The sequence below is a fragment of the Monodon monoceros genome, unplaced genomic scaffold, assembly GCF_005190385.1.
Source record: "Monodon monoceros isolate NGI ecotype Baffin Bay Population unplaced genomic scaffold, NGI_Narwhal_1 Super_Scaffold_15, whole genome shotgun sequence".
Classification (NCBI taxonomy): domain Eukaryota; kingdom Metazoa; phylum Chordata; class Mammalia; order Artiodactyla; family Monodontidae; genus Monodon; species Monodon monoceros.
In genome coordinates this window covers 11,343,730-11,365,660 of record NW_021703771.1, presented here as the reverse complement: position 1 = coordinate 11,365,660, position 21,931 = coordinate 11,343,730, and the positions used below count along the sequence as shown (strand labels likewise).

Sequence of the window (21,931 nt, the reverse complement as noted above, 5' to 3'; positions counted from 1 at the left end):
GTGCTGGAGATTTCTTGCTGGACGATGCTCCACGGTCAGGTAGACCACTTGAGGTTGATAGCAATCAAATCGAGACATTAACTGAGATCAATCAACATTATACCACGCGAGAGATAGCCGACGTACTCAAAATATCCAAATCAAGAGTTGAAAATCATTGGCACCAGCCTGGTTATGTTAATTGCTTTGATGTTTGGGATCCACAGAAGTTAAGCGGAAGAAACCTTGAGCGTATTTCTCCATATGATTCTTGTAACGAAAACGTTCCATTTTTAAAACAAATCGTGACGGGCTATGAAAAGTGGGTACTGTACACTAATGTGGAATGGAAGAGATCGTGAGGCAAGTGAAATGAAGCACCACCAACCACACCAAAGGCAACTCTTCATCCAAAGAAGGTGATGTTCCGTATATGGCGGGATTGGAAGGGAGTCCCCTATTATGGGCTCCTTCCGGAAAACCAAACGATTAATTCTAACAAGGACTGCTCCCAGTTAGACCAACTGAAAGCAGCACTCGACGACAAGCATCCGGAATTAGTCAACAGAAAACGCATGATCTTCCATCAGGATAACACAAGACCGCATGTTCCTCTGATGACCAGGCAAAAGCTGTTACAGCTTGGCTAGGAAGTTCTGATTCATCCGCCGTATTCACCAGACATTGCACCTTTGTATTTACATTTATTTTGGCCTTTACAAAATCCTCTTAAGGGAAAAAATTTCCATTCTCCGGAAGACTGTAAAAGGCAACTGGTATAGTTCTTTGTTTGAAAAGATAAAAAGTTTTGGGAAGATGGAATTATGAAGTTGCCTGAAAAATGGCAGAAGGTAGTGGAACAAAAGGGTGAATACATTGTTCAATTAAGTTCTTGGTGAAAATAAAAAATGTGTCTTTTATTTTTGCTTAAAAACCAAAGAAACTTTTTGGCCAACCCTATATAGATATAGATATAGATAGATAGATACACATATATATACACACACATATATATGTTATATACGTATATGTGTATATATATGTATGTAAGTAGGTATTTACACACACACTTTATTATGAGTCCACAGGCATAAACTGAATAGGTAAGTAAAGGAGACGGTACAGCTCTTTCCTACAAAAGAATTTCAATTAATAAATGTAAAAGAAATGAAGAAAACAGAAAATTACCATTAGATAAACACCAAGTAATAATTGTTGCCAGCAAGATCCACCAATAGATGCAAAATCAGTGGGTGCAATTTTGAGGAAAAAGAGGGTATCTGCATAGTGTCAGAGTATCTCTCCCAAGATCTTTATTAAATACAAAGGGAAAAAAAATAATTTTACAGTGGAGAAACCCAGCAGAAACCACCTAACCAAGGTACCATGTTTAACATCACCAGCAGTAAGACAAATCAACATCATACAACCCCTGATATAATGTGTAGAAAAAGACACAACATCACTTTCATGAAAGTCTTGCCAAAAATGCATAGCCTCAATCTAATCATAAGATAACATCATACAAACTTCCAAACAGAAAGGCATTCTATGAAGTAACTGTCCATTACTCTTCAAAATTGTCAAGGAAACTTAGGAGATGTGACAAACAAATGCAATGTAAGATCCCAAACTAGATCTTAGAACAGAAAAAAGTTATCAGTGAAAAACTGGTGAAATGAGACCAAGGTCTGTTGCTTAGTTAAGAATGTTATACCGATGCCAATTTCTTAGTTTTGTAAATGTACCATGATTGTAACATGTTAACATTAGGAGCAGCTGGGTAAAGGGTAAATGAGTCCTATTTTAATAACTTTTCAGTAGTCTAAAATGATTTCAAAATAAAAAGTTTTTCTTAAAAAAAGGTTATTCTTATGTACTTAATATTATTGAATAAACAAAAAATTTTTCAAAAAAGTCTGGAGCTGATTGGTATCTAAAACCATATAATGGGCCAAATCACTTAACTTACTGAAATGCATCTGTGTAAAGGGAATGATAATAGTACTTATTGTGCAGTTCTTCCCTGAGGATTAGGAGTAAGTTTCTTTCTGATCTAAGGAGAAAATAGTAAAGCACAGTGGTTAAGAGAATGCATGGCCTTTAGCATTAAATAGACCTGGGTTCCAATATTAGTCTGTGTCCTTGAGCAAGTTGTGTAATCCCTCCGAGCCTCAATTTCCTCCTCTGTACAAAATGTAGGTAAAGTTGAATTTAGCTTATTGAGATCTTGGGTAGGGAGCCACGATAAAAACAAATAATGAATGTAAAGCAACTGACTCAGCATCTAGGGCAGATTAAGAATTCAATAAAGGTTTAAGGTATGAATGTTAAAGAGGCTAGTCATTATTACTACACTTAATAAACTTAGTGAACAGAACTATGCATTGTGAAGTATAATAATTCACATTCATAACTGCAAAGTTGTTAAGAAAGGATGAAGCTAAGTTTGGAATATTCTCTTTATAAAATAGGATATGTTCAATATATGCATAAAAGATTTTCACCCAAACTAAAAGAAAAATATAGGTGCCTCAAAAAAAAAAACAAAACAGAAACAACAAACTGCTGGCAGTCAGGAAAACCTAGCTGCTATCTATCTATTTATGCTGCGCCGGGTCTTAGTTGCGGCATGCAGGATCTTTAGTTGTGGCATGCAGACTTCTTAGTTGCGGCATGTGGACTCTTAGTTGCGGCATGTGAGCTCTTTAGTTGTGGCATGCATGTGGGATCTAGTTCCCCAACCAGGAATTGAACCCGGGCCCCTGCACTGGGAGCACGGAGTCTTACCCACTGGAGCTGCTTAAAATCATTAGACTTTGGATAATAAGAGCCCCTAGTGCTATTTAAATAAGCAAAGGCCTATGGGATTAAGAGATACAAACTACTATTCGCAAAATATACAAGCAACAAGGATATATTCCATAGCACAGGGAATTACAGCCATTATCTTGTAATAACTTAATAAAGAATAACCTGTAAAGATACTGAATCACAATGCTGTACATCTGAAACTAATATAATATTGTAAATCAACTATAATATTTTTAAAAAGTCAAAAAATAAATAAATAAACAAGCAAAGGTCTGGGACAAACAAGATGGACACACAGATTAAGAATCTGTATTCTAGATAATGAACATCAATTTGATGGTGAAACATGTTTCATAAATGCTATCTGCTCTTATTTTATTTTTGCTTAATATATCACTGTATTAAAAATTACTTCAATGCAAATATAAACTTCTACTTACAATAATTTTCCAACATCTACTATTAACACAGTTTTATCAGGTATGGGCTCTTTTTAATTCAGTGCCTAATGTATCCTAAATTTTAGGATCAAAACCATTTTAATCAAGAAAATCACATAATGTAAGATTATAACAAAGAGCAACAAAATACAATTTTGAAGCTATAACCCATCTAGAGTTAATATTTGGATCCTGAGTTTAACAACAATGCTAATATAATCAAAAAGATTTCCAACTATAATCACCTGAATGTGCACTCCTTGAATCATTCCCCAATGATTTCAGGTCACAATTATAATAAATAAATTCTCAAATCAATTATAAAAAAATGGGTCTATATATTCCTATTATACCTGGGAATATTCTAAAACTGGTACCATATTCCTATTCTACCTTCCTTACAACTACTCAAAACCCTTCACAGGTGTAACAAAAAAAACTGCACACTTACCAACACCTTGGGGCCGACTTAACCTTACAGGATTACTTTCAAATTTTTGGACATGAGGTGGATATTCTTTCCTAGAAAAGGAAATTTATATAGTTTCAGTCTAAAAGAAAAAAATATTTTTAAAATGAAAAAGTAGAGGGAATACTTAAAATATGTTTATCAAAAGCAAATCATAGCTTGTTTGTCATATAAAAAGTGGTACTATAAAATAGTAACACTGTATTACCCAAATATAGTAAACCTTAATGCACTATAAGATCCCTAAGGGCAGTGACTATATTTTATTTAAACTGTCAATCTATGAAAGCTGACAGCAGGCAGTCTTTCAAGCAAATATTTAATAAATAAATACAAGTATTTGTCCTTTCAAAGTAGTCACTTTGGAAAGTTATATATTTATTCCCCCAATACACAAAACTTTAGAATTTTTCTTTTGGAACTGCCTTCATAATCTGTTAAAAAAAAACTTAAAAAAAAAACTCCTAATATTTCATTGTCACATGCATTTTTGGAATAAAAAAAGTTAGTCAGCTTATAATAAATACTCAACTTGCCCAATTTTGCTGTAAATGTTTCTAGTTGTTTAAAGATCAATGAATAAAGAATAAAGAGTGAATAAGATCTTGTCCTTGAGGATAATTCCAAAAGCAGTACAAAAAATGTTGTGTACAAAACTAGAAATCATGAAATAAATATTTTAGTCTTATAATATGACTACATTATGGGGGTATAATTATACTTTAAAAAATATATTACATTGTCAGACTTCACACCTAACCAATTTTCAGAATTCTGAACAGGAATCCTTAGTAAATAAGGATCCTAAAATACTATAGAAGTCCAAATATACAATAGTTTGGGAGAAAAGCAAAAATCCTATAGCTAATTGTGGGATAAAAGCATTAAAGGAGGAGGTTTGCAAAAAATGCAATAAACCAGGGAGCTACAATAGCTACCTTCCCATCCTAAACAAAAGCTTCTAAAAATATTTCCATTTTATTTAACGGGGGAATTAAAGGTTATTCTGTTATTTGTAAATGCATTCACCCGAGTGATCAATACTTATCACAGGGCAATATAATTAATTAATTAAACAAAAATCCTAAAGGAATTTTCCTGTAAGGATTTCATATTCTTATATTGTAAAAGTCAGAGCACCTAAATTGAAAACAAAATATGAAAATGACACAAGAAGAAAATAATAAGAGTAGTGATAGTAGTGTATTTGTGACAGCAGTTAGCAAATAGTGAGCATCATGTGCCAGGTACTGTTCTAAGTGCTTTGTATCTAATAATTACTTTAATCTTCACAATAACCTTATAAAGTATATACTATTGTTAGTACTTTACAGATGAGGAAACTGAGGCACAATGAGGTTAATTAACTTGCCCATGGTCACACAACTATTAAATACCAACACCAGAATCTGAATCTTGGCAAACTGCACCAATATTGATGAGTAATGGTGTTTTCACCATTTCAATTATTATTACTGAGCAGCATTTGGTACAACTGGGTAATTTCCACACTGTCAAAATTTTAAGATTCGTGAGGATACGAGTTGTGAAGATGAGAATTTGCCTTAGAGATAGTGGTACTAGTGTTACTAAAAATAAGGTAGGTTTTCAGCTCCTAACTACATTAAGCTTTAAATAAAATGCATGTTTTTATATACTACACATGCTCACACTAAAAATGATATAACATAGTCTTATCTTTAAAACAAACAATTTTTTAATCTCTAATTTTTATAACTCTACACTGGAAAAGTAAAGATACCAATTATAAAAGGCAACCGAGTCAATAAATCTGAAGCAAAATATGATGATACAATTATATTAAACTACAAAACCTCTATGCATTATATATTTTTAAAACAGTGGACAACAGAAACAGTACGTGTTCTTAAATACTAAGGATTATCAACAACCAAAATAATTTGACAGAGTGGCCACAAAATCTGAAATACATATTTTGGATTTTTGTCTGCTTAATTACTCATTCTGGGGTATGCTATAAACACAGGTTTATTCAGTCATAACTGGCATAAATCACTGGAGGCAACATATCATAGATGTGCAGGGATTTCTGAAAATGCTGCACTAATTCACACTGCTCTTTGCTGTTTGACACAGTGCACTGAACCATGCACTGCTGATGAGGAACAAACAATGCACTGAATATATCATGTAACATCCATGACCTATCATGTATTGTAATGCTAAAAATTATGCATATTTGCCAACATTTCCAAACCTTATGGCCATTCTGTATCTAATATTTACTACACCTTTCCCTATACAGACAGAGCAGATTGTTTTAAAAAATGTATTATAATGAGTAAATTACAGAAATAAAAGCATACCTTAAGTTTAATACAAGAATACAATAATTTCAGAATAAAGTAGTATTTGTTTAATAAGGGAATTAAAAGAACTTTCTAGCTATAATCTTGTGTTCTTTAAAACTTAGTTTTTAAAAGAAACTTTGTTAGGTAATCAAAAATGAAATTTCATGTTAATTTCTTAATTTGAGAGTTCCATCACTCTACAGACACTAAAATTTCAAACTCCAAACTACTATGATGCTTAAGGCTAGAATTAATTTCCTGGTGGATTTTCTTTAATACCTCAAACCAAGCAGAAACAGAGAAGTGTCCCTATCTTCTGTCTTCTACCAAGCGGGAGCATTTTTTTTGCTTCTGAGGGCTTGTGTTCTGCATAGAAGTTTTAGAGAAAACCTCACTTCATGGACCCAACGTTTTTACAAGCTGTATAAAATGAACTGGAGAGCTTTTTTTTCCTTCTGTGCAGAACTCTTTAAATAACATCAGACTCCTTATTAAAGGTTAGACAGGCTTCAGACCTTTTTTTTTTTAATAAACTTTATTTTAGAATAATTTGATTTGCTGAAGACTTGAAAAGACAATTCAGAATTCTCTTATATCCCTTACCCAGTTTTTCTTAACGTTAACACCTTCATTACCCTCATACATATGTCAAAAAAAGAAATCAACATTTGTACACTGCTATTAACTAAATGCCAGGCTTTATTTGAACTTCGCCAGCTATTCCACTAATATCCTTTGTTTGTTCCAGAATCCAATCTAGGATCCACCGCATTTAGTCATCATGTCTCCTTAGTCTCTTTTTTGTTTCCCAGACTGCTTTGTTTCCCACTGTTTTTCATGACCTTGACACTTTGGAAGAGACAGGTTAGTTATTTTGTAGCATGCCCCACAATGTGGGTTTGTCTGATGTTTTTCTCATGATTAGACTGAAGTTGTAGGTTTGGTGGACAGTGCCCATCTCATCACATCATATCAGGGGTTACATGGTATCGATGATTTACATCACTAGTAAGGTTATCCTTGATCATCTGGCTAAAGTAGTGTTTGCCAGGTTTCTCCACTCCAAAGTTATTTTCCCTTTCAACATTCTATTTGGAAGCAAGTCCAATCAGTCCAGCCCACAAAAGGGGCAGGGGTAGTTAAATTCTACTTCCTGAAGAGGAAACTATCTTCACATATTATTTGGAATTCTTCTGTATAAACACCTGTCTATTTACCCCAATTCATTTTATGCAGCTTATAAAAACCCAGGAGAGTTCAATAAATAAATCACTTATTCAATCATTTATACCAGGATGACTCATGAATATTTATTTTATACTTTAGGTTATAATCCAATTGTTTCAGTTTTGGCCCTTGGGAGCTCTTTCAGTTGGCTCCTGTGTTCATGTGACCTCATTCTTTTTTTTTTTAAATTCTGATAAAACATACATAAAATTTACAGAAATATGGAATGCTTTGCCAATCTGCATGTCGTCCTCATACAAGGGCCATGAAAATCTCTGTATCGTTCCAATTTTAGTATATATGCTGCTGAAGCAAGTACCCCTTTGTTTTTTGAATACCTGTCTGGATCCTGATACTACAAGATACTCTATGATCATTTTGTGTTTTCCCTAACCCATCCCTAGAATCAGCCGTTTCTCCATGTTCCTTTTATTAGAGTGGTATTAGAAACCAGGATCTGAGTTCTGCTTTTTTTTTTTTTAAGTTGGTTTTGAAACTCATTTTATAAATCGTTCCATTGCTCGAACTGATCTCAAAAGATGTAAATTCCTATAAAATAAATTAAATGTGTTCATTTTTCATGAAAATGCATTATTCCAGATTCATGTTTAAACTGTAATCTAATTTTTGAAGAGATGTATTAAAATCTCCCGAAGTTGTACTCTAACCAAGAACGTCTTGCATTTTAGATATTTTAGGGGAGCTTTACACAGCTCGTTGTTACTTACACTCTCACGAGTGTCTCCATTATAAAATGTGCTCCATTATACTATTTAGTGCTTCTAATCCTTAATTCTATTTCATTTGTTGCTAAAATTCTACTCATGCTTTCCTTTTGTTTGCATTTCTTTTGACTCTAAGACTCAAGAGACCCCTTTACTTACAAATTGTTATTTTATAAATATCTGATTCTGGTAAACAACATGATATAGCTGGGTTTAATTCAACCAGTTTGTCTCTTATTAAATATACTCGACCTGATCACAATCATTATTGCATCTGATAAACTTCATGTTTTCCTTTCATCTTACTGTATTAGTTGTTTCTTATATTTGTTTATTTTCACTCTTTTCCCCTATTTTTACTGATTTGCACAATTACCTTTCATTTGTTTTTCCTCCCCTGGTTAATTTAACAAATAGTTACCTTCCCTCTCTCAACCCTTATTCCAACTGCATATTTTGTTCATCAACATGTTCTCAAGATTACAACTATTTCCTCAAACAAGATATTCTACTGCATCATCTCTAAGGGGATAAGATCTTTAAAATCCTTTTACTTCCCCATCCTACTCCATTCAGTCCCCCTTCCAAAAATAAAAGGCCTTAAGATACCTTTTACTTCTGCCCTTCTACCTCTCCAATTCCTAGATTTTGCTGAGATAGTTTTGAATAGTCAAAGATTATTCCTGATTTTCTTTTGTAGCATATCTCTATTTGGTAAGTAAATCACGCTTAGCCTTAACTGAATGCCACTGACTTAAGTTTTTAATTGTGCCAAATTATAAATCATATACAAAAGATTATTTTTTTAACTCTCAAAGATTTATCAGGTAATAATAACACTTCCCTACCTAAAATGACCTGAAATCTTCTAGTGAGTGCACCACATAAAACCCAAACTCTTCAGATCATCTTACAGAGAGCCTTTTATGATCTAGGGGCCCTAGGTGACCTTAACCAAACCCACCCCGCAGTCCTTCTTTCTGTTCTTTGAACATGCCAAACTCACTCCAGCATTAGTATCTTAGCACCACCTCTTCCCTATGTGGAAAAGCCATCTCTATGATCACTGTATGGCTAACTGCTGCTCATTCAGTCCTTGCTTAAATGTTAGCTTCATAGCTGAGTGTCTCTCTGAACATCTAAAGAAACCATACTGTCACTCTATACCACATCATCCAATTATACTTTTTTACACAGAACTTATTTTTTGGTGTTTTACTTGTTCATTATCAGTTTTTGCCCATCAAAATGTAAACTACACGAGAGCAGGGATCTTGTATGTTTTGTTCATCACTGGATCCTTATACCTAGAACACAGCAGGCACTTGATAAATATTTGGAAGTAATAAATGTGTATAACTAAGAGGCAGTACGTAATTAGAAGTGTATTTATCAGGTCAAATAATTGTACAATCATGCTGAACAAGGGTGGTAATGTCAAAACTGAACCACTGGCCACCATGCAGAGCCACCATAAAGTAATTCAAAGTATTAGCCTATGTGCAAATACCATAATTCAGGCACTGTAAACTAAACATTTATTGATTAGACAGGGTAGCTGGAAACTGAATATACTTGGAATCTCTAGTCTGTTTACTGCTCTACTTTCTAGGCTTTTTTCCAATGTTTCCATATCCAATCACTGTTTTCTTCACGGTATGCTTTATTATGTGGTAAGACATGTCATTCTTCTCTTCCCCCACTTATTCTTCTTTTTATAAAGTAAGTCTCATCTCTTACTCTTCTCAAATATTTACTCTCCTAAATAAACTTTAGAATCAATTGGCCAAATTTCCTAAAATAAGAAAGTCAGCAAGATTTCTGACTAAAATTGCATTAAGTTTATTTTAAGGAGCATTGATATCAAATAACCAACCAGGAACCTAATATATGCCTCAGATCAGGTTCTTTAGATATATTTATAAAGGATCTACACATCATTAATTTTATTACTGAATATTTAATTTTAGTTGCTACTGTGAAGGAAATTTTGGTCTTTCCAATATATACCGCAATTGATCAGAGTGAATAAAAAATTATTAACATTATTAGTCTTGTACTCTATCATCTTGCTATACTCTTATTATATCTAAGGTTTCAGATGACTCTCATAATTCTAAGGAAGGCAGTACCATCTGAATATAATTTTATTTTCAGGTACCTTGAGACACCAATTTATAATGCTAATATAAATTGGTACCACCTGTCTGCAAAACAATTTCACAATACCTATTAAGAGCATTAAAAACATCTGTAACCTAGCCCAAAGAATCCTTTCCCAGAGATTTATCTTAGGAGATGCACTTAGAGATTTACATGCAAAGTTGTTCATCAATGTGTCATATACCAGGGGGCCCCAAGCCCCGGGCCTCGGCTGGTCCGCGGCCTGTTAGGAACCGGGCCGCACAGCAGGAGGGGAGCGGTGGGTGAGGGAGCGAGGCTTCGTCTGCCGCTGCCCATCGCGCTCGCATTACTGCCTGAACCATCCGCTGCCCCCGCTTCCATGGAAAAATTGTCTTCCATGAAACCGGTCCCTGGTACCAAAAAGGTTGGGGACCGCTGTCATATACAACAGTGAAAAACAACAAGAAATGGACTAATGGGTAAATAAATTATGTATATCTGCCGGACAAGCTATTACGTAATCATTACAAATCATTTTTAGAAGCCAACTTAACAGGGAAAAAGGCTAGGACATACTGTTAGGTGAAAACTCAGAATATGCAGCTGTACTTTTATTATGACTGCATGTATTAGGTATATTTAAAAGTACACAGGAAAAAGAAAATTGGAAAGAAATGCATGAAGATACTAATGATGTAATTTTCGATTATAAGAGCTTTTTAAAAATTATAAAATCTTTCACTGTAATACTTGTCTTTTCAAATACTCTCTTTTAAGTTAACATTTCTAGTGTTTCATATATGTCTTTTATTGTATTCTTTTCCCTTTGTATCTTTTTGTTTAAAAATTCTCTACGATATGCACATATTTATAATAAAAATATTTTAAAAAAATTTTTAATTTGAAAATTACTATGTGCTTCAGTTTCACAATAGGTCAACTGTCTTTATCTAAGGAGAAAAAAAAAGTTCTAATACCAGATTAAATATTCTAGGTTGCTGGTGCTACCACGTACACTATATTCACAAGCCAACTGTCCAAGAGTCAGAAAAGAATTCAAGTCATTCAAGTTGTCAAAGTCACCCACAACAAAGAAAAATGGCAGCAAATTTTTTAAGTTTGCAAGCTCTGGACCTTAATATCATTGTTTAATTTTTATTCCAGCTTGGTTTTAAACCTAAAATATACCTCATTGTGCCCAGTATACAGTACAAAGGGAAAAAACCTGGAGAAGATTAACCTTCCACAACTACCTAACTTTTGTTTATTAGATAAACCATCCTCTTTTAAAGAAATCATTTAGTTCAGAGATTTACAGTCCTTCATGTGTTAAGGGATAAAGATAAAAGATTTTCTATTACTTTTCAAAGGTCAGAAAAAAAGATGTGGCTTTGTTCATAACGGAGGAAAAATGGCTTACGTAAAAAAAATTTACGAAGTAAAATCTGACACAAAAGTTCTTCTCAGTTTATCTCTGACAAAGATAAAATAATTTTAGGTGAGATTCCAAAGGATTAATGGGCTAAATTGAAGCTAACAGTAACTAAGCTGCTGAATAAAGCACTCCAGTGTATTCATCGTAACATATTTTATAAATAGATGCTGCTTCACGCCTAGCCCCTGGCGGTAATGTTGGTACAAAAAGACAAAGAATTTCAGCACCTATTATTACAGAAATTTCAAACTTTACAGTGTATATGTCAGTTTCAAATAATTATCTCATAACAGAACAAATCTCTGTTCTTCACAAATCTCCTTTAAAATTGGACAAATATCATTATCCCCATTTTAGAGTAAGTTATGTGCCTACTGGTAATGCTGGTTACTTAATTCTACATCTCTGACTTCTATTCCAGTATTATTCCAACAGGAATATAAGCTCCAAGAGAGTAGGGATTTTTGTCTGCTCCTAGAAGAGTGCCTGGCACATAGAGTCATTGAAATATTTGCTGAATGTATCAATGAATAAATTTCCCCAACAGAAATATGCATAAGAAGCCAAAACAGTAGAAAAAAATCAGTATAAACCCACCAAGGCTATTATAAGAGAATATTCTAAGATCTTTATACTTTATACTTTATAAACATCTTATTAATGATCTTCTCCCCAAAATATAGTCACTTATGAATTAAAAATTCAAAAGATATAAAATGACTCATCTGTGTCTGACAAGAAATAATAATTTACTCAGAGAGAAACACAGACACAATAGAAAAATAATTTTTCTTTCCCAGGAGGAAAGTAGTAAAATATTTGCACAATGCATTCAATTAAACCATGTAAGAACTGTGAAGTATTTCAGAATTATAAAATATGCCTAAATCTTTTGCTGACAGGATCATCTTTAGTTCAGAAACCTGGTGTTCATGAAGTAAGATGGAATATATAGCATTCTATAAAATATTGCAAGGTGTCCTCTTTGCCTCCTCTATACCTTTAAACAAAATTATAGAGTCAAAGTTACATAATTAAATAAAATTATAGAATGTCCCTTCTTTTGACCATCACCAATGATATTAAAGTATTGGTTTAAAACAAGGGCTGTTTACCTGTTTTGGGAGGGGAGAATTCATAAAAGGTTCTTGAAACTCATGGAAGCAAGAAAAAAAGATACACACATGCACAAAAATTTCCACATACATACACTGAGGAGAGGAGCTACTCTTATGGGCATTTGATTTAGAAAACTAAAATCATTTCACTACTCTAAGAAATGTGTGTTCTTAAAAACCTGTTTCCATGTTATTTACATTATTCAACATTTCTGCTAAAGGATGATGTGTTTGCCAGTGTTATTACAAAGGGAACAAAGAGTGATCATAAAATTGTCACAAATTTTTGATGTTTAGAGTTTTAACTCCAAGCTTAAGGTATTCTACTTCTATTTTTCCCCTCACTCTACTAAAGTATAAAACAAAAATATTACCACTGAAATACAAGAAATATTTAAATTAAGTAACTGAAAACAATTTTACTACTAAGATCCTGAAATATTCTATTTCTAAAACAAAAGTAGTTACATATCAGTATAAATATATAATAATCATTCATGGAAAATATATATATATATTGAGAATTATGGTGAAATATTACCCACATAAGTCAAATATCATGTTGTGCTATTAGTTTCCTTTTTATTAAAATAATTAATAAACTTAATGATGAACTCTAGTTCAATGGACATTTTTCAAAGCATATAAATAATCTGGTATTTTACTGCTGTATCCATGCTCTAATTTCATCAATATTGAGCTTACCTTTCCTTTTGGTCCAGACTGCTTAAAACATGAAAAAGAAAAAAAATGTAAGAGGCAAGACCTCATTTTTGATATATCATTGTAGTTTTAGTAACTGCAGTCAATAAGGCAAAACTCTGTGATTAATTTGTTTTAAACACATTATATATATGTTATATACTAGTGTTTTGAATCTTGTCAGATATGTAAATTGGCTTTCAATTTTTGTCAGTACAGAAAATAATTTATATCTAAACATATTTAAAGAATAAAAAAGTATGTACAAAGATTGAAAAATTCTTGAAAGAGCTTTATTTAACCATCCAACACTTGAGGATATACGTTATTTTAGAGTGGTTAAAGAAATTGTCTTCAAGGATCAATACAACTTCCTAGAAGTTATAAAATTTTTAGAGGTCCCAATCCCGTTATCAGGCGTGATTAAAGTCATCCCTTGGTTATCTGCACAGGATTGGTTCTAGGACCCAAGGCAGATAACAAAATAGTGGGTGCTCAAGTCCCTTATATAAAAGGGTATAGTATTTGCATATAACCTAAGCACATCCTCCCATATACTGCAAATCATCTCTAGACTACTTATAATACCTAATACAATGTAAATGCTATGTAAACAGTTGTTGAGTACCAGAAAATTCAAGTTTTGCTTTGTGGAACTTTCTGGAATTTTTCCCTTGGATTTTTTTTTTATCTGTGCTTGGTTGAATCCACAGATGTGGAACCCCCAGATACAGAAGTCCAACTGTATTTGCTTCTGAGTAAGAAAAGAAAAAATTTTTAAGGCTGAAACTTTGGCACAAAAGCCTTAGATTAAATACAAATACAGTACACGGTTTGGGACACAAGAAAAGTCCTGAGACTTAAAATCACGGCCTCTAACCAAAAGTCCAATGTATAAAATGTCCACCCTTCTCCACAATTCATGGAAAATCTAAAAAGCTATCAATATCAAGTACTCAAGGGTAAAATTATAAAACCCTCAATTTAGAATAAGATTCACATCCTAGAATTATGCCTATTACAAAAGAAACTAAATATTCAGAACTGTAAGCAAAACATAGTTCACAAAAATCCCTGAGTCCCCACATTAACTCTTATACTCCCATCACGTGAAGCACACAGTAAAATATCAATTTAATCCTAGCAAATTAAGAAAAAATAATAATGGTAAGTTGGTTTTACATAAACAACATTGAAAAGAAACTCATTTTTAAAAAAAGTTTTAATAGTAAGGAAAAATATTATTATAAACTTACACAAATACCACATTTGAACTTTTACTTCTGCTATTTAAAAAATGGGATAATCTGTATAAAATAAATTTATGTTGGACAAATGACAGAAAAATGAAGGAAAATTATCATGCCCCTATTAAAGTGAAACAAAATACAAACATAAAAGTTTAAATATAGTCTGTCTATTCTTATATACTTATTTCTTATGGTGTAATATTTCCAGGAAAAGTAAAATAAAAACGAAAAGTTAGACGTTAATACCTAATCTAGCCATTTCCAACCCTACACTGTTGTGCTCAAGAAGTGAGAAGAGTTTAGTACTCTCTTGCTTTTATTCTTTAAACTCACCTGTTGAGAGTAAAAGAGGTAGAAGACAGAGTAAAAGTAGAAGAAACAGGTTTGGTTCTTTCCAATAAACCAAGGGAGTTAGGAAGAAAACAAAACCAAAAAATATATACACCATCCTCATTTCTCTTATCCTTGAGAAAAATGCACTTACTATATCTAATTTATACATTATGGTAATTCTCCAATACTCCTCAATATGTGTTTATTACCAAAGCCCTGTCCTAGAAGAGTTTATATATATTAAAAAAAAAAAAGAAGAAGAAAGAAAAAAGCTTTTAAAAAATGAGATGGGAAGCCATTATCAGTAACATAGGGCTTTGTAAAAATGTCGACGTACATTCTTTCTGGACTATTTCTGCTCTTAAAATTTTAAAAAAGGAAAGAAAAAAGATAGAGTGATTGATTCTGGTATCCATGATCTGATTTTGGACTTCAAAAATTCTTTCAAAGTGGTGCTTTTCATTAATAATTAAATCTTGCTTATTCCAGGAGCCCATTTTCCCATTTATGGATTATATATGCTTTTGTAGACATTCATTTCCCCCTATGGTCCTTTTAAGTCTTTCTACCTATCCTTAATAAAAAACAAAACAAAACAAAACAAAATGGTGAAAATGTAAATAAAACATAAACCAGTAAATGTGCTCTTTTTCCAAGTGTGGTTAAAGTTAGGAGTGGAGATGGTATAGTTATAAAGATTTTTAATTTTCTGCATTTCATTTCTTCCATACTAATACTATCCTCCTCCATCACTGCTAGTATATAAACAATCTATCTTTTAAATATGAATTAAATTAACATTTGGAATAGCAGTAAGAAAACTGATTGCAATCATAATATTCTCCAAATAGCAGCTAAGCTGATCTGATACTTTAACAATCTTCATTCATTTCTTTTAGACTAAAAACGTGTGCTATACTTGTTCCCATATCTTACAAATTATTCAAAATGCAGGTCTGATTTACTTAAAAGACAAGTTATACCACTCACCCCAGGAGTAATGGATTATGTGTGTGAATTACCAACTGGCGGCATTTCCTTTAATAATTTCAAATTAAGAGTTGAGAAAATAAGAAAAATTAGGAGAAACTGTAAAAGCCAGTGGGCTCATCCTCATCTGAGGCCTGACAATTGTGCCAACACTACACTAATTAAAACCAAAAGTTTGGTAGCAATCATCTCAGGTGAAGGCTTTTTTTCATGCCTTTGAAGATGTGGTTCCTAATGCATGGAGTGTTCTCTTTTAGCTAAAACACTCAAAAGCTTCTTTAATACTTCCTTTGTGAACTCCTCACTGCTCCCTTCTCTGTAAACAGTACTACACATACTTTGTATATCTCTACACTGCACTCACCAGGTAATCATTTGTTTACTTGTCTTTCTGTCCTTTACCCTAACCACACTTGAGCTTCAAGGCAAATACTGTCATATTCATCTTTGACTACTTTGTACCTATACCTGGTATGTAGCATAAAATCACTCAATATTTTTGAAGGAAGAAAACTGGAAAAACTCTCCATGACTGGTATTTGAACTTCAAAATCTTTTTAACAACAGTCACACTGCAGTAGGACTAAGAAATGTTTATTTTATGAGACAAACATAAGTAGAATCTGTTTTCCTTAATCGATTGTTTCTTTAAATACAAATTAAATTAGGGGTGTGTGTGTGTGTGTGTGTGTAAGAAACAGTATTTTACTAGTAAATACCACTTCCTATTAACAGAATCTAATCTTTTATACAGATGAGCAATGATACACATGGCAAGGTATAAGATGTGCCAGGACCTAGAATAAAACAAAACACATACCAATTCCCAAACTGGAATCAATTTTTTAACATTACCAATGAAGAAAGGAGGGATGGGGAGAATAAGGCATAGTGTAAATAATTCTAAACTGGTAGATAACTTCTAAACCAATAATAATTTTGGTTGTAGAATATATCACTTGATTATAAATCAGTACTTCAACTTAGACCACATTTCAGAATAGCAAGTAGACAGATCTTTCTTAGCGATGAATTCTATCAATGTGATCAGTGTGTGAGAAACAGTGTGTCTATCCTTCTTCCCTCCCGCTAATTACTCTCCTTTTATTGTTTGTTCTCATGTTTGTGCCACATGTAGGCCAGAAAGCTTGATTTGTAAGGCAAGCCAATTTTGTGGTATGTATAGTAATTTCTCCATCTTTTTAGTTGATTTTCTGAAATATCTTATGTCAAAACTACGAAAAATAATATATTTAAGCAAAGGAAAGGTTTTCTTATTGTCCTAAAGTATGAGAATGATATAACGTATTTAAGTTGAAAATCTCTGTTATAGCAAATATACATAAATAGCAAATACAGCAAGGGTAAGAGTCAGGACACATTTTCTGAATGAGTAGCAGTCTAGATCAACATTTTAAAAAATGAAGAACAACATCTAGCATATATTAAAAAAAAAATCTTTAAATTTTACTAGTTATAAAAATTTTATGCAACTATTCAAAATGCAAGAAATAAAGAGATAAATTATTTTTCTAATTGTTGGAGCTTAAGAATTTCTTGGTCAACTGAAACTGATGAAGAACTGAAATTCAACTGAAATTTCATAACCATCCAAAAATGGTTATGAAAAACCTCAAAAGCATTTAAAAACACCAAGCATTACACTGTTATGTTCATTATTTCAAGATTCAAGTAATACTTTCATGATCAATGAGAACACTCAAATTTATGAAAACACAAAAATTTCTCGAACATTTAAAACTAATAATGTGATTTACTTTGATGCTATGAAATCTTATAAACCTTACAAAGAAAGGTAATAACTGTAGTTTTACTCATCAGAACTAAACTTACCAGCTGAAGATTTCTCTGTCAAATGTTGTAAAAATCAGCTTAATTTAACAGAAACATAATGCAATAGAATAGCTTTTACTTAAAATGTCTCTACAGAATGTGATTTACTCAAAAGCAGATATAAAATAAAAAAATTCTAGGACATGAATTATTTCAGAAACATGAATATCTCTTTAGAGACAATGGAAACATAATAAAGTTCCACAAATTAAGGAAAAAAAAGGTTTAAAAAAAAAAAGGCAGTGAAAAACTCCTATTAAAGAGGATGGTGTATATATACTAAACAAAGGCAATCAGAATCCTTACCTTTGGGCTGCTGTTTTTACTATTGCTATCTGTGCATTAGTATGAGGAAAACGTCTTACAGTTCCAGAACATAATGATGCATTTTGTGTATTTGCACTGCGGAGTCAAGAAACAAAGAATAATTTAAACAGGGAAAAATTATGCACTTATGCAAAATAAACCCTTTAAAATCTAAGCATACCCACACAAAAACCTGTAACACTTAAAGAAAATTTTTTATACATAAACCCATTGACCATGTTAAATTGTCCATTAGTTTTCCACTTTCTGAATTTGTCTCTGAAATGTTTCCAATCCAGTTCATGAAAGAAGATAAAGAGTAGAACACTAAAACAGAAATCAGGAATCCTAAATGAATGTTTCATACTGTAAGAATTCCTGTAAATTAATCCCGATATATTTCCTCTTCTTATTCTCTATTTAAGACTATCTATGTACTATGAGTATACAAACTATGTACTATGAATATACAAAAGTTTTCTTATATGCCAAAATAATACTAAATGTTAATTATAAAAAAAATAAAAAGTGCTGAATTCTACTTTCGATTCTACCACTGACTTGAAAATTATTTAGCCTTTATGTACCTCACTTGTCTATAAATTGACAAAGTAGAAATAAAATAGTGACTTCAACCCTATTTCTGGAATATGTAACAGTCCAATTATATCAGTAATAGTGGTTCACTATGACAACCACTAGGAAAGATGAGTTATATCTAGAAGAGAAGGGGAATTAAGAAATCTTAAAAAAAAAAAAAAAAAAAAAGAGTCCCTCATTGAGAAAATCCTGGTAAGTATTCCCTAAAGGAGACGTGACCTACCTCTAATATTATAACCAAGATTTTGCTAACTTCATAAAAGCAAGATCATCTTATGAAATATTAGTCTACTGAAACTTTTCTTTCAATATTTTAATTCCAAACCAAGAAATCACTGCAATCAAGCCTATTCCCAAGATTCAAAGCAAAGATGCCCAGTGTGTAGGATTAGATCTACTGACAAAGTGAAAAGAAAAGGTGTTAAGTTGGAGTGGCCAATTAGTTTTTGGTGTCAAACTCTTTATCTTTTCTGTAGGAATGTGTGGTGAAGTGCCTATACCTCAATTTCTTAGTGCTGCTCAACATGTTAAGTCCAAGTGAGTTGCCTTTCAAAGGTTTTAAGCTTTCAGTCCTGTTTCGTTTTGTACATGTCTTCCAGGGATCACCAGAACTAGTAGCAACAATTTCAGATTGACGATTTAACTGTAAAAACCATAAATGTTAAAGTCAATAAACAACATAATAAGATAATTTATCAACAATTATTTGAAAACCCATTTATTAAAAAAGCGATAAAAACGTACCAGATATTGGGGATGGGGGAGAAGGATGGCAGCGGCACAGATCTAAGAGTAATTCAACTGTAATACTTTTTTTTTTTCCCCTTAAGGACAACATAAATATGTAGGAACATGGGAGTTTATCATATTATTTCCTTTTCATTTCAATATCACCCAAGATATTTGAGAAAATTAAGAGAGAAAAACAGAAGGGATATGGTAGAGGATCTTAAGATAGCTCTTTCCCGAAAGCAAAAAATAAACATTTCCCCTGCTTAACAGGCCTTGATGCTACCCGTAGGACAGTACAACCAAATATGGCAGTAAATTGTCATTGTACAAGGACTTGGGCTTTAGCATCAAAATTTCTATATAAACACAGAAACCGAGATAATGTCTTCATATTTTCATACTTGAAAATAATAATACAAACACATCAATAACAATCACTTTGCAGAGATCAGTATGACAACAGGATGGCTCATTCCTTGGGAAGCTCTTCTCAACAAAGAAACCCAGCTTTATTACATTCTTTGCACAAGACATTTAAAAGCTGTTTTCCGACTCTTTAAGACAAAAGTCCTCAGTTCTTAGTGATAATTTACCCAAAACATTTTAAAAATCATTCTTACCTACTTTTAGTTTTGAAACAGCAGTCTAATATTTTACTTTTTACTCTTTTACAAGAAAATGTAGTCATAAGAAGATAATAACTTGGCTTTTAGCCCCATCAATTATCTCCACAGAAACCTAACAGTTCCCTAAAAACATATATCTCCCACAAAAAATGTCTTCTGGAGAAGAGCTCACTGTGCCAGCACCATCTTGTTTTGAGGCATGTCTGTATCACAAAACTCCAAAAAGCTGTATTTTGAAAACACTGCTTATCATTTTGAGACATTTTTTTTACTTCTAAATCTTTTACAGCCATGTACTTCGGACTCCTTCATTTATGGTGATGGCAGATTAGATAATGCAGCTCAATCTTCCCTCTACTCTCTGAAAACCAGAAAGCTGGACAAAATAGAAATTTTCTTAAAAAAAAAGAAAATCTGTTTGAAGCACCTGAGGGCTACCAAGGCAGTGAAGAATTAAGAATTAAGATCAGGGACAAGAAACTCAGAGATCTGAGCCCAGATTCATATTTTTCTCTGAGACACCTGTTGTCTCCAGAAGATGCAACTTCTGGAGTTGCAGAAGATGAGAGGCTGAGAAGCTAAGCTGAACTCCCAGAAGACTCAGAGAACTGGGGAGACAAAAGCAGAGTTCAACATCCACCAAGTATTGACTGCCTCATAAACACCTCAAAATCTGAATGAGGATATAGCCTATGAATAAGGGTGAATTACAACTATAAATCCAGCTTCCACTCATCTCAACCTCCAACTCAATTAAGTCAGTTCTCCAATTTTAGAGTAAATCCAGAATTACCTGGACGGTTTGTTAAAACAAATTGCTGTGTCCAACCCTTACAGTTTACTCTGATTGAGGAGGTTTGGGATGAGCCTGAGAATATGCATTTCTAACAGGTCCCCGGGTGATGCAGATACTGCTAAAAAGGGAACTACGTTTGGAGAGCCACTGGATCGAGGTGATGTGAGACTGCTAAGGCTCCTCCTGGTCACTAGCCAAAAGTAAATGTGTATCCCTACAGGAAGGGAATATTATCCTAGGCCTCAAATTATCTCTGTGATTTTTCATATGCAGTACCTACCAATCATAAGCAAGCTCATAAAGATGACAATGTGATCAAAACCAAGAGAAACAACTGATAACAGGAGCAGAACTATAGGGGATAAAGATAAGAGGGGTTATCACACTATTTCATTTCCATTAGAAAGAGAATACAATCACTTCTGCATTTGGTGACCCTTTTTCACAGAAACATAGTGCTATTGTAGAAAGATAACTCAGGAATCAAATAGAATTGTCTCCTAGCCAGGTAACTTTCCTTATAATCACGAGGTTATTTTATGCATCAACAAAGCTATATACAAACTGCCTAGCTCTGGAACGGACAAATAGGTAGGAATTCAGTAATTATTAATTCCCACTCAAGTAGAAACACAGATATCCTCAATTAGAAAGTCCATAAATTATTTTATCATAAACAGTTGGTCATTAAGCTACATTCATCTGAAATTTCAGGACATCCAGTCACTGTGACTTTGGCCTATTCCTTTGTTATTTTGCAAAAATGCCCTAAGTCAGTGGTTCTCAGGATCAGCATTACCTAGAACACTTTAAAATGCAAATTATCAGGCCCCACTCCAGAACTCCTAAATCAGAGACTGTGGGAGTAAGGTCCAGCAATCTGTTTTATCAAACCTTCCAGGTGATTCTGATGTACACTAACACTGGAGAGCCAGTGCTGCACGTGATTTTGATACATGTCCTGTTAAGAATCTGGGAAGTGGGACTTCCCTGGTGGCCGCAGTGGTTAGGAATCCATCTGCCAATGCAGGGGACACGGGGTTCGAGCCCTGGTCCGGGAAGATCCCACATGCCGCGG

At 33.1% G+C, this 21,931-nt stretch overlaps 1 protein-coding gene and 1 pseudogene across 7 annotated transcripts in view; both read right to left on the bottom strand.

The window, feature by feature from the left end:
• Positions 1 to 21,931, bottom strand: part of SENP6 (SUMO specific peptidase 6) — a 98,940-nt gene that overhangs the window by 50,525 nt on the left and 26,484 nt on the right. For 4 of the 7 annotated variants that reach the window (XM_029223608.1, XM_029223605.1, XM_029223611.1 and 1 more), the window contains exons 4-7: positions 19,200 to 19,342; positions 18,100 to 18,195; positions 13,370 to 13,390; positions 3,685 to 3,755 (exon numbers count right to left, since the gene is read on the bottom strand). In XM_029223608.1, the coding sequence (XP_029079441.1) occupies positions 3,685 to 3,755; positions 13,370 to 13,390; positions 18,100 to 18,195; positions 19,200 to 19,342 (331 nt within the window). Of the gene's footprint in view, positions 1 to 3,684; positions 3,756 to 13,369; positions 13,391 to 18,099; positions 18,196 to 19,199; positions 19,343 to 21,931 lie in introns of those variants that run through there. The other 3 variants (XM_029223606.1, XM_029223607.1, XM_029223610.1) reach the window with 3 other exon arrangements.
• LOC114896402 lies at positions 7,478 to 7,577 on the bottom strand (annotated as a pseudogene).